The sequence below is a fragment of the Garra rufa genome, chromosome 2 (assembly GCF_049309525.1).
Source record: "Garra rufa chromosome 2, GarRuf1.0, whole genome shotgun sequence".
Lineage (NCBI taxonomy): Eukaryota > Metazoa > Chordata > Actinopteri > Cypriniformes > Cyprinidae > Garra > Garra rufa.
In genome coordinates this window covers 31,778,657-31,795,904 of record NC_133362.1, presented here as the reverse complement: position 1 = coordinate 31,795,904, position 17,248 = coordinate 31,778,657, and the positions used below count along the sequence as shown (strand labels likewise).

Genomic DNA, 17,248 nt, shown 5'->3' with positions numbered 1-17,248 from the left:
TGGCTCCAGGAGTAAATTGTTAAAATGTACACTTTCAAAACCAAATGTGGGTCAGTTTGCAAAATTATGATACTTATTTTCTTTTAAAGAGGAATGTCTGAAGAACAGATAATGTGAAAACTAGAGATTTATCTTGTTTCCTTCTGTCAAAACAACTGCATTGAACATGCATACATAAATAATCTTGTTCCTGTAGCTCAAATAATTAAAGTTACCTTAATATGATTTTAGATTCTGGTTCCTAAGAAGCTTTTCTTTTGGAATATTCATTTTTAAGATTATAAGTGACCAGGATTAATTATTAACGTTTATTTAGTAAAGTATGAAGAGTGTGAAATGTAAAACAAGATTACCCAGGATTCAATTTACCTGGGGTTCAGAATTACCCAATGTTAATTATTTCAGATGTGAGAGAGACCTTAAATGAGGTACTATCAGTGATTCTGCCAAATATGTCCTTTAGCAGTAGATACTACTTGATCTATGCTTTATATTTTAGTACAATAAACAAGAAAAAGAAATTCTATTATATATGCAGGTGATGTAAATCTTGGTTTACTGATGTGAATATAATGTGTGGAGAAAGTAACCACACTTCCCTGAGGCATGGGATTTGTTTTCAAACATGTAACAATACTGCATATATAAACTCTTGGTAGCTGCAGAAGCTGTTAAAATGAACACAATCCTTTCTTCCAAGTATCACTGAAACTGATTCAAATATAGAATCTCATGAATAGACTACAGAAATCAAGGTAATGTGCCTCAGCTTGACCATTTCAGTGTACATTCAGCACTTTTATCCAAAGGTTTTGAAACCTTTGCATAAAAGGAAACAAGATACAATTCTAAATTTCAACATTATTTCTTCTTCAGACATTGCTCTTTAAATAAAATATGTATCAGCTGAACACAAAGCGGCCAACATTTAGTTTTCAACCACTGAAAATGGGTAACATTCGACAATCTGGACATGGAGCCTCATTGAGGACCCCATATCTCTGGGACTGAATGATATAGGGTCTTGAATATGAAGAGTCAAAAAGAAAAGTTCATTAAGAACTAGAATCTAAAATCATATTGCGATATCTTTAATACTTCTTGAGTTATATGCACACAAACTTTTGAAAAATAATATTTATGGCACTCAGACAAGTAAGTTCAATGCAGTTGTCTTGACAGAAGGAAACAAGATACAGCTCTAGTTTCCACATTATCACTTCTTCAGACATTCCTCTTTAAAAGAAAAGTATCATATTTTTGAAAACTGACCCACATTTGGTTTTTGACCACTGGAAATGTGTGCAATTTAAAGATTTACTCCTGGAGCCAAATAAAACTTCAATATCTCTGAGACCGAACCATATAGGGCCTTAAACATAAAGATGCCAAAAGCTGTATGGAGCAGACGCGCTGGAGCAGTGCAGACCATGTCCAATTTTAACTCACACATTCTCCAAAAATTGTAGCAAATACGACCATTTTGGCGCATTTTGGTCAGAGTGGCAATAACGCAATTAAGGTGTTTCCATGCCTGTATATTTCGATTAAAATCGGCGTACGTCACCTATGTTAATACGATTATGCCTGCTGTGATTGTGAGCTTAATGGCATTATTTAGATCGAAGTATTGCTTTACAGGAGGTAAAGTTTAGTTGCAATATTGCCTAAATCTTATGAAAATCGCATTAGGAGGGTACATGTAAACACACTCATTGAGTGTCATCAGTGGTGGAGGAAGTACTTAAGTTTAGTACTTAAGTAAAAGTACAACTACCCTGCAAAATATATACTTAAGTAAAAGTATAATTACTACATCAACATCTTACTTAAGTAAAAGTCCTAAGTACATACTTTTAAATTTACTTTAAAGTATTTTTTTAAGTAAAAGTATTTTTTAAGTAAAATGTTTGAAACAAATATTATACTGGTGTGATATTTTTGTTATGTTGACATCCATTTTTCTATAACAGTCATAGCACTATGTCATAGCAAGTTAGTAACTTAAATATTAATAACTAGCATTGCATGTCTTACCTCTATATGTTTCTTCAAATTTGAAGGGGAGTTTTTAAACGCTAACAATTCTTTGCGTTGAGGTAGGCACTTGACACATTGAAAACGCCAGGAGTCATTCTTTGAACCTTTAAATTCAAATAACTTGCTTAAATAAGGCCAGGGGTGTCTCTCAGAATCAGAGATGCAGGGCACAGGCTCAAGCTCAGTCGACGTTGTTGGCTCTTCGTCCATGATTGATATTTGGTGTCCTTTTCTTCTATTTACATCAGTTCCGCTTGTGTTGTTTCAAAACGCGCGCTCACTATTTTCGGCTTGAGTTCTTTGACCAATCAGATCTCCGATCTGTTTCAACGTGCATTGGCCAGCAACGCCAAAACGTCAGTCGACCAAAAAAATTTTTATGCAAGATTCGGAAGGATGTAACGACACGCATTTTAATAATGTAGTGGAGTACAAAGTACAGATAATTGCTGAAAAATCTACTTGAGTAAAAGTAAAAGTATGCATTATTTTTTTTACTTAAGTAAAGTATAGATACGTAAAAATTTACTTAAGTACAGTAACGAAGTACAAATACTTCGTTACATTCCACCACTGAGTGTCATAAATGACCTTTTTCCAAAATTAGTGTGCCTGTAACTCAAATATTTAAGTCATCTTAATATAATTTTAGATTCTGGTTCTTTTAAGGCCCTGTATGGTTTAACCCCAGAGATATTGAGATCTCAGTGCAGCTCCATGTCCAAATTTGGTATCCTACTCATTTTCACCACTGAAAATGTGTACGATTTAACAATTTACTCCTGGATCCATATTAAAATTCCAATATATCTGAAACTAAACCATATAGGGCCTTAACCCTCAAAGACAGAGATAGCCGCCCGCGGCTAAAAATAACTATTGTTCTTAAATGTTTAATAACTTTTGAACCGCTAATCCAATTTGAATGCTTTAACAAGTATCGTAACGTACAGAGTCTACTCTTTTCGTAGTTGTCTCATTTGAATATTCAGAGGCTCCGTGGTGAGCGTGATTACGTCATCACATTTCCTCAGCACTGATTTGTCAGATGAAATCAATACGTTTTGGTCCTCTAAGCCAAACAGGAACGATTATTGATGCTTAGTCCCACCCCTGTGCCCAGATTGGTTCAAAATGTCACCTATAAACATAGGTTTTGGTCTTTTGAACCACCGATTAGTATGTTTCTTTGCAAATCTGAACAAACACAAAGTGAAAGCAAAGTACGTCTTGCTTGCATGAAAACAAATGCAAAATAACACATTTGCATGACAGCATTCTTTGAAAATGTACAGAAATACTCACGACAGAGCCCTTTGACATAACACAAACCAAAAACAAGGATGAAACTGCAGTAGATATCGGATAAAGCACTGGAATCTAGTTTTTTCGCGTCACTATAGGCGATGTCCCGGTAAAATAGATTCCGAAGCAGACTACAGCCAGCAGATCCATCTATTTGGTTGTTATATTATGTGACTAATTCTTATATAGTTTGTAAAGATTATTTGCACCATTTTTTCGGTTGCACTCTGTATATTTCTCTTGCATTTTGTGTGAAGTTTGTGAATGACTTGGACTGTTTATTTATTTTTGTTGCACAAGACAATTTGCAATTTTCTTGTGTTACTTTCTACACTGTTCGTGTTTATTGTTCATCCTCGGATTAAGAATATATTTATCTAAAAAAGTAAATAATTTTTACTGTGTTTTGCTATTATATAACACTGTTTCTGCTAAGACTTTACTCCTGAAACGTTTTTGGACAGGTCTATATTGTCAATAAACTAAATTGGCCTGTTTTTCACTGAAAATCGCCTATAATAATATTGTAATAAATGGCTATAACTTGCTTGGGGAATGTTATATATAGACAAAATTTCATTTGGAAGTGTAAAACATCTAAATACAAATTTTGTAAGAAAAAAAATCCAAACTTCAGGAGTTTTTGTTTGAATACACAGTTAAAAAATAAAAAATAAAAATATTGCTAGCGTTTTTCCTAAATTTCTGGAAATTCACTAATTTTTAGAGAAAACTAAAGGAAAATTGACATTTTAAATTAGCTAGACATAAAATTAAAGTTCTTATGTTTATAATGATATATGACAATTGATGCTGACTGCTAGAATAGGTCTGAAAAAACAAAGAAATATACAGGTGCCTCAGGTGCCCCAAAAATGTTCTAGGTCTTTAAGGGTTAAAAATAAAGATGCCAAAAGGAAAGTTTGTTAAGAACCAATTAGGGATGCTCATTTCGGTTAATTTTCCTGACGGACAACCGCTGCTCCTTATCCGAACATTAATAAAATTATGATAAAATTAAAATAATAAATTAGTTTAAAATAAAAACATAATGCACGAGTATCTGTGATGATACATTAAAAATACAAGCAAATGTTTTATTTTAATGTGCAAACAGCAGCATACAGAGCAACAACAAAAACTGTACTGACATATGATCAAATGATCACGCATCAGCAGCGCTTCTGAACAGAGAAAATAAAACAAATAAAACATATAGGCCTACACTGAATATATAAATTAAATAACTATCTAATTAAGATGACAAAACTAAAACACACTGGCGCTTTGAAGAACGGTACCAGTCTTGTTCTTCCCGTCGGACATAAAAATATATAGCAGGTCAGCCTATAGCTCAGTGTGCCAAGTTTTTAATATGTCGACATGCTGTACGGATAGACAGGACCGCTGCCTGTTAACTGTTAGATCCGCGACAAAAACACCATCACAAAAACCCTTTCAATTTGCGGTTCGGGACTTCCATCCACTGTCATATGCGTGTGGAGAAGCACGTGTTTTACAGCGTTCAGCAATAGCCAATTACAGACATATCTGTTGATTTGATGATCGGTGTGGCCAATCAGAGGAGGCTATGTTACAATCCACTCACCACCCAAAGTGCCGGTTTCAGTTTTGCTGATTTCTACACTTTCGCAAACTCTCTCATTAAAACAAAGAAAGTGTTGGTATTCTATAAATAAGAGATTAATTGTGCAGTGTAAAGGTTATTTTATTACTTTTTAATAACTTTATGAGATTGCGATGAACTACTCTAGGATGAGTGATAGCTTTCCAGTGATTGTAACGGGAGCGCCTATTGTGCACTTTCTAGACTATAGAATAATTCATTCAGAATTTGAATACATTCACTCACGGATTCACTCTCTGATAACCCAATAACGCCACTTGCCATTGAGTTGCATATACTACATCAGTTTACTAAAAAGGCAAAGCGAAATATGTCTGTACAGCCACACTGCACGCGTCGACACTCGCACGTGAGTAAACAGATAACTTACAAATACAAACGTAAAAAAAAAAAATCTTTTAAACCGTTTAACTTATAGTAATAATCGGTTAAAATTCTTACCGTCGGTTAATGGTTAAACGGTCAATACGAGCATCCCTAGAACCAATATCTAAAGGGCATTACCATATCTTTAATACTTCTTGAGTTACAGGCATGCAAACCTGAAAAGTTAAAAAACTTGAAATGAAAATTAAACTTTGGAATGGTCAGCAAAGATTGCTAAAGTCTACAGATTTTACTGACAGATCTCTGTGTAAAAAATTAGATAATGATGCTGCCATCTTTCTGAAGTCATTTTACCCTCTTGTAATTTGGCTCTAAATCTCCGGCGAAAATTGCCATTTTGACCCCACTCTACAAAATAGTGGATTACTCAGTATTAAATATTCATCCATGACATTTAATATTCTGGCTTTTATCATTATGCAAGTCTATCTTTCTTCAGAAAAATATTACAGTACCTCAGCAACAATTTAACGACTATTCAGAATAGGGCTGGGCGATTAATCGAAAAGTAATCGAAATCGACATTCAGAACCTATAATCGATCAAATTTTTCCAGGTCAATTATTTCAATTACTTTCCCTTTAAAAACACTACTGTGTGTGGAGTCACGTAAGAGTAATTTTATTTAGAAGAGATACTGCTTATTTTCTACTTTTAATATTTATTATTATTTTATAAATAATTTAATTGCAAGTTATTTATTTTCACTAATTTAAGAAAAATGTGACTTTTCGTTTTAAGCAATGTGTGCTTTAATTTCAGTTGTTCAACACTAATGTTCAATAAATAATTATAGATAGTAGTTAGTGTGTGCACCCTTCATTCAAAAATCTCTCACTTGTAATATGTGAGCATATTTACTGTACAAAACTTGTCAGTGAACTATGAGGGCAAAAAAAAAATATTATTTAAATATAATTTTATAAATGAATAAAATAATCGTTCATTAATCGTAATCGGGTTAAAATGTTCAATTAATCGAGATTTTTAGGCCAAATCGCCCAGCCCTAATTCAGAATACTGAACTGCCTGGCAACACCCTAGTAACCAGCCAGAACCCTTTCCAACTGAATATTAACACCCAGGTGTGACTGATTTGAGAGTTCAGAAGAGCCTGAGGTCATGCGACTGCAGTATTACCGTAGTGTGGGCTCCAGATGCCATGTGTTACAGAGGAACTCTCTCCAGTCCACTGTAGTGTAGTTCACTCCCTCTTCCTTCTCCTTCTTCTCAGATGAGCTATCATCCTGCTGCGCCGTGGGGCTCTTCTGACCGGGTCGAGATGCAAAGATGCGTGGAGCGAAGAGAGCTGGAACATGAACAACATGCTTCACTACAGCAACAGCACATTTATGAAGAAAGGAAACAGAGCAACTCCTGATTTCATGATCTTACCTTTCTCCTTTTCTTTCAAGTATGCCGACACCAGGTCATGCAGGAACATGATTAGCTCTGCATCCATTGTGACGCAGATGTGGTCGGTGAACTCGGTTACCACACTGCATTCCACTTTGGGCTTACTGCTGGCATCTGCAACAAAGCTCAAAGTCAGCAAGGGTCCTGCACTCACTTTCAAGCTTATCTAGCACTTTCTGAATAAACCTTTGCTGCCAGAGGCTACTAGAATATTAAAGTGGGGCAGTTTGTAAGTCTGTACCACTGAGAGAAGGTTCCTCTGGGTCTTGTACATGGATGGATTTGAACTGGAGCTGCATTTTGGGAAGGGCAAAGATGGTCTCTGTTTCGTGGTTGTAGCTGGAGGCGCCCCTGAAGCCGCTCAGGAGGCTAGAGCTCTTTGCCGCCGCGCCGCTCTCAGAGTTGTTTGCATCCACGTTACGCAATAAGTTCAGTTCTGACAAGAAAAGAAGAAAAGAGAATTATTTAATGGAAAATAAAAATTATTTCAAGAACAGAATATACAAAAAAAAAAAAAAAAAAACTAAATATTGTAATCATAAACAAGTGACTGTTTAGGCAACAAGATTTATACTGGCTCTGTTCCAAAACCTAGTGAGCTGCCTGAAAACAAAATCACTTCCTGATAAACTGGCACAAAATGTCACTAAGAAAAGTAGAGGTCACTGAATATAATAATTTTCATATATAATAAATCACTTGCGCCTCAGAGAGACCAGAAGAAACACAATAAATGCGGTCACTGCTTTCGGAGGTGGATGCCTGCTGTTTGGGAATGCTGTCTTGTAAGACAGGTCTGGGAGGCAATTATACAGAAATATTTTGATGGTAGTCTTTGTTTGGGGATTTCAGATTGACCATAACAACATTTCAGATGCTGTGCAATGAGATTGGTCTGCCGGTTAGTCAAGTTATACTGTCCCATAACGCAAAATCACATGACTTTTTTTTGGTGCACATGGAGGAGTTTATTCGCAAAATTCATTTTCATCGCTCATTATTCGCATTTTTGCGAATTAAGGGATTTCTTTATTTGTTTTGGCATTTCAATTACTCTTTTCTGTATGCCATAAAAACAGGGTGATGGAAACATAGCTATAGTATATCTCTTTTGTGGAGAATGCAATCCTAAAATGCACTGCAAGTAAAAAAAAATTCTAAATTAGGAAATCAAAGCAATGTCTATTACAAATATACTTACAATTCACTCACTTCTAAAAAAAAGTATTAATAGAAATTGTTCAAATCTAATTAAAAATGAATGTCTTTTGTATGCTATGGAGTTTTATGCTTTTTTTTTATCTTTGAAAAATTATTTATAATGTAGTCTCATGTGCAGTTTTTATTAGAATAACATCTGAAAGAGCAGAAATTATTTAGGAAGATTTTGGTATTAGAATAGATCTGTTTAGGTATCATGTTCTTTTCAAACAACACCAATGAATATTGTAACATCCTAAACTGTAACATTCTTAAATTTTAGAAAATTATTAACTTCGCATTCCAGTGTAATAAATTGTTTTATATGATATATACACTGCCGTTTAAAAATTTTTATGTTTTTAAAGAAGTCTTTTCTGCTTATCTACTTTTTTAGGATTCTTTGATGAATAAAACGTTAAAAAGAACAGCATTTCTCTAAAATATAAATCTTTTGTATCAATATAAAACACACAAAATATTAAGCAACACAACAGTTTCAACATTGTTAATAATTAAGCATATTAGAATGATTTCTGAAGGATCATGTGACACTAAAGACTGGAGAAATGATGCTGAAAATTCATCTTTGCATCACAGAAATAAATTATATTTTAAAGTACATTAAAATAGAAAACTCCTATTTTAAATTGCAATAATATTTCATTATATTACCTTTTATTTTGTATTTTGATTAAATAAATGGAACTTTGATACACATAAAAAACTTCTTTAAAACTTTACAAAATACTAAAAAACAGCAGACTGGGTTAAAAAAAAAGCTAATTCACTCTCTGACAATAAGTGACATTTATGGAAAAGCAGCAATACAGTGGTTACCCCTTTAAAAAAAAAACTTTATTAGGCATCCTAAAATGCCACTGAAACTTTTCTGGAGGCAGTCAGTCAATCTCCCTATCAAATGATTGTGGCCAAACAAAATCATGATGATAATATTGTGATATCTCAAGACATTTTTTGGGGAGGGAAATGCTGTCAAATTCATGTTTACCTAAATAAAATATGATTGACAATTACAATACAAGTGTAGGGAGTTGGAAAGAGATTTTGTAAACACAGCTGTACAAAAACATACAAGAATGTACTGCTGATTGGCACTTTGTGCAGACTAGGATGTCTACAGCTTGTCTTTTTTATGGATGTAAAAAAAAAACTGGCAAGCAAACTTTTTTCTGGTTATGGGTAGAGTGTCTTGCTTTCATCAGTCTTCTTCGATGACATGATTTTGTGTGGCAGTTGTCTTTTTTGTTAATCAAATACATTATTCATTAGAGATGTAACAATATAAAAATCTCAATACGATAATATAATGCTATGAAGTCCACGATATGATATTATTGTAATATTTAAGAAAAAAAAAGACAAATGAAGACTTGGGGGAAAAAAATAAAGTTAAGTCAGTGAAATTCAACCCTCTTTTTTATTTGTGGTATACTGTATCAGTCTAAATTACATTGACGCTGGTGTTCGCCTGAACGAAGTGCGCACTTTGCTTTGAAACGCAACGAAAACCGACATGATGAAGGAGGTATTAAGCCATATTGTGCTTTCAGTTTTAGCTCATTTGACAGATACTGTGCGAAAGCATAATAGGCCAAAACACAATTTTAAAGACCTTTTATGTTAGAATAAGAAGTTTAAATGTATTTTTAAAAAACTACATTTTTTACCTGGAAGACCTATTGTTTCATTGCGCTTTATTTAGTTGATCGGTCACTTCTGAGATTCCATTTCATGCCTTAGAAGGCAGCTGCCTATTGGCCAATAGACAGCAAGGCAGCTCACTTAGTTCTGAAACCGAGTTACTGAGGATGAGTTTACCTTCGTTCCTCATGGCAGTGACATAGTTGAACCATTCTTTGACTGTAGCCACCCCATGTGGAGGGTTTTCATGGCGACGTCTGGTAACCTTTGTGATGGTTGCCATTGGGCTCTCCAGAGCACCGCAAGGCTTGGTTACCATGGTATTATGCCCAAGATGAAAGTCAAGGGTTTGAACGATGTATGTAGAATCATCGCTGGAGCCTAGATGAATAACACAACCTGTAAGTCTCAATTTATAAAAGGTTCTTAAAGGGAACCTGGGTATTAAGTCTTGTATGGCTTATATAATGTAAATGATGTCTCTTACTGAAATACGTAGTAGAAAACTCCTGAACAATTTACGTTATTTAAAAAAATAAAGGAGCCTTTATTTTGATGATGCGAAATGGTTGCACTCAGTGAGCTACTAGCGCTACCTGTTGCTATTTTCGCTATTTTTAATACATCTCAGAAAAAAATAAACTGATGCGATGCCACATTGTGCGGCATTTGGTTGTAACTTTCAGTCGAAGGGCAACAAGAGAAGCAATGTAAGTGTTCATTGCTTTTCCTAGCAACAAGAAAAGGAGAAAAGAATGGGAAGATGCCTGCAGATGAATGAAACTTCCTGAAGACCCGCGTCTTTGTTCTCTCCACTTTAGCCCTGATGCCTTTGAGGCTTTTGGTAGACCACAGCTACTGAAAGAGCTTACAAACAACAGAGACAAGAAATGCTAGATGCCATCCTGGCAGGATGTAAACATATCGACGCTTGTCATAACGTCGAAAGCAAGCTTTCATCAGTTGCAGGAGTTTTTCAGACACTGAAAAAGTTTCTTAGCACAAATTTCACTCGATATCCGGGAGGCGTTTAGACTCTTTGTGGGGGAAAAAAATCGATGGTTCAGCATTTGGTTTAAGCCTACGCTTATATTCATTATCTGTAAGCTCTGTCAGTAGCTGTGGTCATCGTTTCAGTATTTTATTTTCCCAGAGTTGTGCTGTGGTAAGAATAGCAATAGGTAGCGCCAGTAGCTCACCGAGTTCAGCCATTCACATCATCAAAATAATGGCGCCCCCCATAGACCAAAAAAGTATAAAATGGATTTTTATGATGTGGAATGTAAATCTTCATGGATTTTCTACTACATATTTCAGTAGGAGACATAATTTATGCCATATTATTACATACAAGTCTTAATACAAGAGGTTCCCTTTACAATTATCAGTGAATCATAGATTAATGGATGGAAAGTTAGCACTATGTCCGTACCATCCTCCCAGATCTTCTGTGCTTCAGTCCAGAAGGCGATGTTGGGCTCTTCCAGATGGAACAGCACCCAGGACTTGGAACGGAAGTTTGGTCCATGGAAACAAGCCAGTGTCATGTGGTTGCCATGGAGACTCATAGAGCCACCCAGCTGCACAGCATCCTCTGGAAGGGGCATCTGGAAGAGGGAAATGTGACATCCCGCCACCATCTTCAACACATTGGGCCAGTGCCTGTGATGAGCTGCATCCATATCTAAAAGAAAGAGACATTTATGTTAGTCTTTAAATTTCATTTAATTAACAACAAATTTGCATGTTAAATTTAAAATAGTCACAAGCACACTAACAGAGTTCAGCTGCTCCTTTGTCCATGTTGATGACCGGGGTTTTGGGAGGCATGTAGGGCACCGGGCCCCAGGTGGACAGGGCTCGCTTGCTGGTGTCAAACTGCTGTGTGAAGAACTCCTGCAACTTCATGCAGATCTTTATCAGGTCAGGGGTGGTGGAGCGGGAGATGATCACCTGGAATATGTCCCACTGCAGGTCTCCATGTACAAAGATCTCACTGAAAGAAGATTTAACAGAGAATAGCGAGATTTGTTATGGTTATGGTAGTCTCTTTAATTTCCTTCTGTTGATGTTTTAGTATGATTGGCAGTTCTTACCTTTTCTCAGAAAGACTGGCCTCGGTTGTGCAGAGGTTCACCTTCCACTCGTCCTGGAGTTGCAGGTCAGCATTACTGAAGATGCCCATCAGTATGCTGGAGCCCATGTAGTCCAGCCGGGCCTCTGTGGAGCCCATGGTGATCTGAATCTTATGACTGGGCTGCTGATTTGGATGTTCTGAAATATGAGCTAGACGACCAAACCAGTTATCAGTCACTGAAGATGATGAACAGACACAGTTGTGTGCCATACAGAACTGCTAAATTTCAATTAAAATTTCAAATAAAAAAGGAATTACATTTATACAGCTGCTCTAAGTTAAAGTCACAATAAAATTAGTAACTACAGATCTTTGTGTCTGTATTGTGATGTAAATCCAGGTATAACAAAAAATGTTAATAACTAAATATATAATCAATAGACTTTAAAAAAAAATATATTTTTTACATTCATAAAGCTATCCGAGAACAATATATTAAACATTATGTGGTGAGAAATGACAAAAATAAATAATATAGCTGCAAGCAGCAATTACCGATGTTCAAGCGCTTTAAGGCTTTTAAGCACATATGAAAAAATATACTACATATTATTTAGCAAGCCTGTAACCACCTAAATCAATGATCTAAAAAGCATTTTTGGCAAATACAGTTAATTTTCCATAGAAATGTGTTTTTAATGTTTATGACTGTTAAAGCACTAGCTGTGGTGTAATCTCCCTAAAGATTTGCATGCTTGTTTAGAAGCATGCAAAGTCAAAAGTTGTAGCTGTTTTAGTAAAAGCGGCCTGCCCTTTTTGAACGTTTTTACGTCCCTTTGTGATGGAGGGTCAAAAACTTTTTTTGATAACCATTGATATTCACTCTCTAGAGAATCTTCCTACACTGGTTTGGTTTCAATCGGATGAAAAACCTAGGACTAGTTCACAAAAGTAGCCAAAATACCCAAAAATTTAGCTTGAGCCTACGACACAGTTTAGGAGTTATGAGCGATTTCGTACTTTTGATCGCTGTAGCGCCCACATCAGGCCGATTGGGGCGAGCTTTGGTGATGTTGTAGATGGTGTGAGTACTACTATACCTTCAAGTTTCAAGTCTCTACGACTTATGGTTTGGTCTGCCCGATCAGTTTTACGTGGAGATTGCTGATTCTTGGCTATTCTAACAATTATAATAGCGGTTTCAGCGCAAAAAAAAAACCTATAAAGTATACTTACAGACCATCTCCAGCGTGTTGACATCAATGTTGCCACCCACCACTCCTCCTTTGGAATCCAGTTTGGAGCGGCCCAGTCCAATAGACATGCTGATCTCACGATCTCTGTTGCTGCCCACTGACAGACGGCCCTGACTCTTCAGCCCACTCGTTGTCCAACTGTTCAAACACACACACGCATGAATAGACATCAGACAGAGATATTAAAAACATGTTTACAACTGCACCAATCAAATCGTTTCTAGAAGTCTCTCGTACGTATTGTTGCCCATGACGTTGCTCATGTTCATCTGGACGTTAAGCTGTTTGAGGTTGATGGCAAACACCACCAGTGTCTCCCATGGCGAACCCTGCTGTGCTGCTGCTTTTCCGTTCCGGAACGCTGGCGTAGAGGTCTTGGTAACAGAGTCTGTAAAAACACACAGACACATCATTGATTTTATATGTACTTTTGGAGGAGCCCCAGAGCAGCATCATGTCTGCAAGTACCTCTGCGTGGTGCTGAGGAGTCAGACACGCTGCGAGAACGTCCGGTGGCAGGTGATTTGAGATGTGCGTGGCTTGGTGTGGCATCAGTGAAGACGGAGGAGGAGGGGTGTTGAGTGGGCTGGCCGTCCCATGTCCTCCAGTACGCTTTACGGCTGGACTCAGGAGACAGATGCTGTGCGATGCTCTCCACAGAGTCTGGTGTGGCAGGACCTGAGGCTACAACACACATATTGCTGTTAACATCAACACTTTTCAGCATTTCTCTGGTGATGTAAAATGACTGGAAACAGGCGAGCAAGAATACATTACTGTTCAAAAGTTAATATTTTAATAAGATATTCAGGTGTTTTATCACATGCTTTCTGAAGCCTGCCTTGAAGCCATAATTCACCCAAAAATGAAAAATGTGTCATTGCCGTCGCCATCATGTCATTCCAAACCTGTAAGACTTTGGATAATCTTTGAAAACATAAAATGAAGATATTTTTAATAAAAGGTTTCTTTCCCACCATTAAAATTCAGAAGCCCTAAAAATGGGCCTTTTCTTATGGTACTAGAGTCTATTATAAAGACTGGTACTGTAAAAAAGTGTTTAAAATTTGGCTTTCATTAGAGAAGTTTAATGGTTTCTAGCGCTCACATAAAAGTCTGTATATTTTTTTATTTTTGCAAAGGTCCTTGAGGCCATGTAATATGGTGCTAAGAATATAGTGAGAAGAGACCCAAAATGCTTATAACCTGCTTTTTGCATAATGAAAAAGTGCACCTTGAATTCATTTGACAATCACTAAACAGCTGCCATGAAACCACTTCTTGTTCAATAAATTTATTTTCATTACATTTTTTTTCTATTATAAATAACGTCAAAAGTCTGGAAACAAATATTTTTCCATACTCTGCTTTCTTTTCCAGACCTGGAAATACTTAAATCAAATTCCATACTTTTCAATGCTTTTCCAAACCCCTTAGAAACCCTGCATCTCTTTACAAGACTTGGATTAAATGGCTCGATTCATATGGATTCCTTTAACGATATCTTCATTTGTATTTCAAAGTCTTATAGGCTTAGAATCACATGAGGGTGAGTAAATGATGACAATTTTTATTTTTAGATCAAACTCAGATTCAACTATTCATAATGCTCTTTTCCTTTCGACTATTCAAATCCTTTTCTCTTATTTTCTAGTTTTGGATGTAGCTTTGTCAATGACGTTCTGCCTAAAACGTGTCTCTTCACTGTTGCGGATGAAACTGTTGTTTTGGCATGTACGGTTCAATGAAGCTGCCAGCTGAGCACCAGTGAGGGGTCTGTTTCTCAAACTAGAAACTCTGATGTGCTTGTTGTTGTCCAGCAGGCATCTGTCACGGTTAGATCCAGTTTGCTTTCGTCTTTCCAGACAGCAGTGCATGAAATAGCCTCCATCTCACCAAAAAAACAGACTGATGAAATGTTTTTTTTTTTGTCTATTTCTGAAACCAAAATTGGACTTCAGAAATTGAAGTGCCTTCAATACAACCAAAAAAACACTGTATTGTGATATGTGATGCCATATTTCAGCAGCACAACTCAACATTTCAACTCTGCTAATAAGGCTTTTAAAATATATAAAAAGTACATTTACAACATAACAATTGAATGCAACTTTGTGAAGAATCTCTGCATTCTGAGCATCAATTTCTTTCAAAAACCTGTAGGATTAGTTCACTTCCAAAATAACCTTTCATCAGTTTACTCGCCTCCATGTTGTCCAAGACGTTCATGTCTTTCTTTCTTCAGTCAAAAAGAAATTTTTGAGAAAAACATTCCAGGATTTTTCTTCTTACAGTGGACTTTAATGGTCATCAACAGGCTGAAGGTAAAAATTGCAGTTTCAATGCTGCTCCAAAGGAATATGTGAGGTAAAGCTAGTGCAAGATGAGCATTCATGGTTAAAAAGTATATAAATTTTAATTGTTTTTAGAAAACGACCAACTGTTTCACTAGAAAAGACCCTTATGCCTCGGCTGTTATTGTGTAGAGTCCTTTGAAGCTGCATTGAAACTGCAATTTGGACCTTTAACCCATTGGTCCCCATTGAAGTCCACTATATGGAGAAAAATCCTGGAATGTTTTCCTCAAAAACCTTTATTTTTTTTCGACCGAGAAAGAAAGACATAAACTTCTTAATCTTGAATGAAAGGGCCGAGTAAATTATCAGGAATTTTTTGTTCTGGAAGTGAAATAATCCTTTAATATTGACTCAAACGTGTTGAACAGTATTGCAGTGATGAGAGTATCTATATATAACCTGGTAAGTTAATGGTCTGGTCTCCTAGAAACAACCTCCTGGCAATGCTTCTGCGGTACCAAGCACGTGGAAACGCAAGAATCTCACTCAGGCGTCTCATGTCGTACTTGAAGGATGCAGAACCGATATCACAAACCGCTAGAGAAAAAAAAAAAACAGAAAAATCACATTGTGTAATGTATTAGTTATTAGGACAACTCAAAGACTCCTTTGTATTGCATTTTATTATTAAACATAAACTACCATTAAAATGTTTGTGGTTAGTAAGACATTTTTTTTAAAGAAATGGCTTCATGCTCACCAAGGCTGCATTAATTTTATTAAAAATACAGTAAAAACAGGAAAACTGTGAAAAATCATAACAATTTAGTATTTGGTGATGAAGAAAAATCCCTGCTTAAAAAAATTAAATAATTAAAATCCAAACTAGGGATGCACCGAATATTTGGCCACTGAAAACTTTCGGCCGAAAATGGCCCGAAAGTGCATTTTCGTTTTTTTTGGCCGAAAGATTTTTATCACTGAAACAACACGGCCGAAACAGTATGTTGACGAAAACAGAAACAGCAGCCTGCACGTGCTTGTCTGAAACAACACGTCTGCGGTGTGGACGTATTTCAGGATATCTGAGAAAGCCCCACGGATAGTGATTTGCAAAACTTGTAATGCCGAAATTTCAAGAGAGGGTGTATCTGCAGTCGTGCTTGCAGTGATGAGAGCAGAGAACGAGACAGATGTAGCTTTCAGTGAGTGAAAAACAATGGCTTTACGTTGGTGTTAGGTCGCAATATTTTAAAGATATGACTTTTCTATATACTGTATTTTTATAAATATTTATGTTTTAAACCATGGAGGTGAGCCAATCGATATCACACAAGCAACGTGAAAACTGCGCAATATGTTAAAGTGAAAGTAAAAACTGACAGTGCTTTCAGCATCTGACGTGCATTCTCTCAGAGACAATGAGAGACGATTGTACTTCATATACTGATATTAATTGAGTCCCCTAATATTTTTCTTGTGCCCCGAACATGGTGGGAAAAAATAAAAAGAAACATATTTTTGAAATAAAGCTCTTAATTTTCATTGATAACTGCAGTGTTATTAGGGGTTAAGAAAGTCTTAATTATGATTTCAGGTGGTCTTAAATGTGGGGACTGAAAGACAAGAATTGTGATGAAACTTCAAAATGCTATCCATTAAAAAAATATGCCATTTGCTGCACTGCTTTGTGTGCTACCAGTTTGAAAGCGCCTCCTGCTGGAACAGAAACACTTAGAGTTGTAAATGTGAACTGATGGATCCACAAGATAATGTGTTATAAAAATTTAAACAATTAAACAATTTAAACAAAGGCAGTAAAATATACATGTTATTTAAGTAATATAATACTTATATATGAATATAAATATTCATTTCGGTGCATCCCTAATCCAAACTTTTGAATGTTAGTGTAACCATTTAGCATTCAAGCACAATACTAAATATGATACATATG

General features: G+C 36.0%; 1 protein-coding gene across 1 annotated transcript in view; it reads right to left on the bottom strand.

Moving 5' to 3' along the window:
* Positions 1-17,248, bottom strand: part of kiaa1109 (KIAA1109 ortholog) — an 88,227-nt gene that overhangs the window by 1,783 nt on the left and 69,196 nt on the right. The window contains exons 75-85 of the mRNA XM_073834118.1: positions 15,751-15,888; positions 13,463-13,678; positions 13,232-13,382; positions 12,975-13,132; positions 11,758-11,947; positions 11,440-11,657; positions 11,094-11,345; positions 9,839-10,042; positions 7,038-7,232; positions 6,776-6,910; positions 6,521-6,689 (exon numbers count right to left, since the gene is read on the bottom strand). Of these exons, the coding sequence (XP_073690219.1) occupies positions 6,521-6,689; positions 6,776-6,910; positions 7,038-7,232; positions 9,839-10,042; positions 11,094-11,345; positions 11,440-11,657; positions 11,758-11,947; positions 12,975-13,132; positions 13,232-13,382; positions 13,463-13,678; positions 15,751-15,888 (2,026 nt within the window). The remainder of the gene's footprint in view (positions 1-6,520; positions 6,690-6,775; positions 6,911-7,037; positions 7,233-9,838; positions 10,043-11,093; positions 11,346-11,439; positions 11,658-11,757; positions 11,948-12,974; positions 13,133-13,231; positions 13,383-13,462; positions 13,679-15,750; positions 15,889-17,248) is intronic.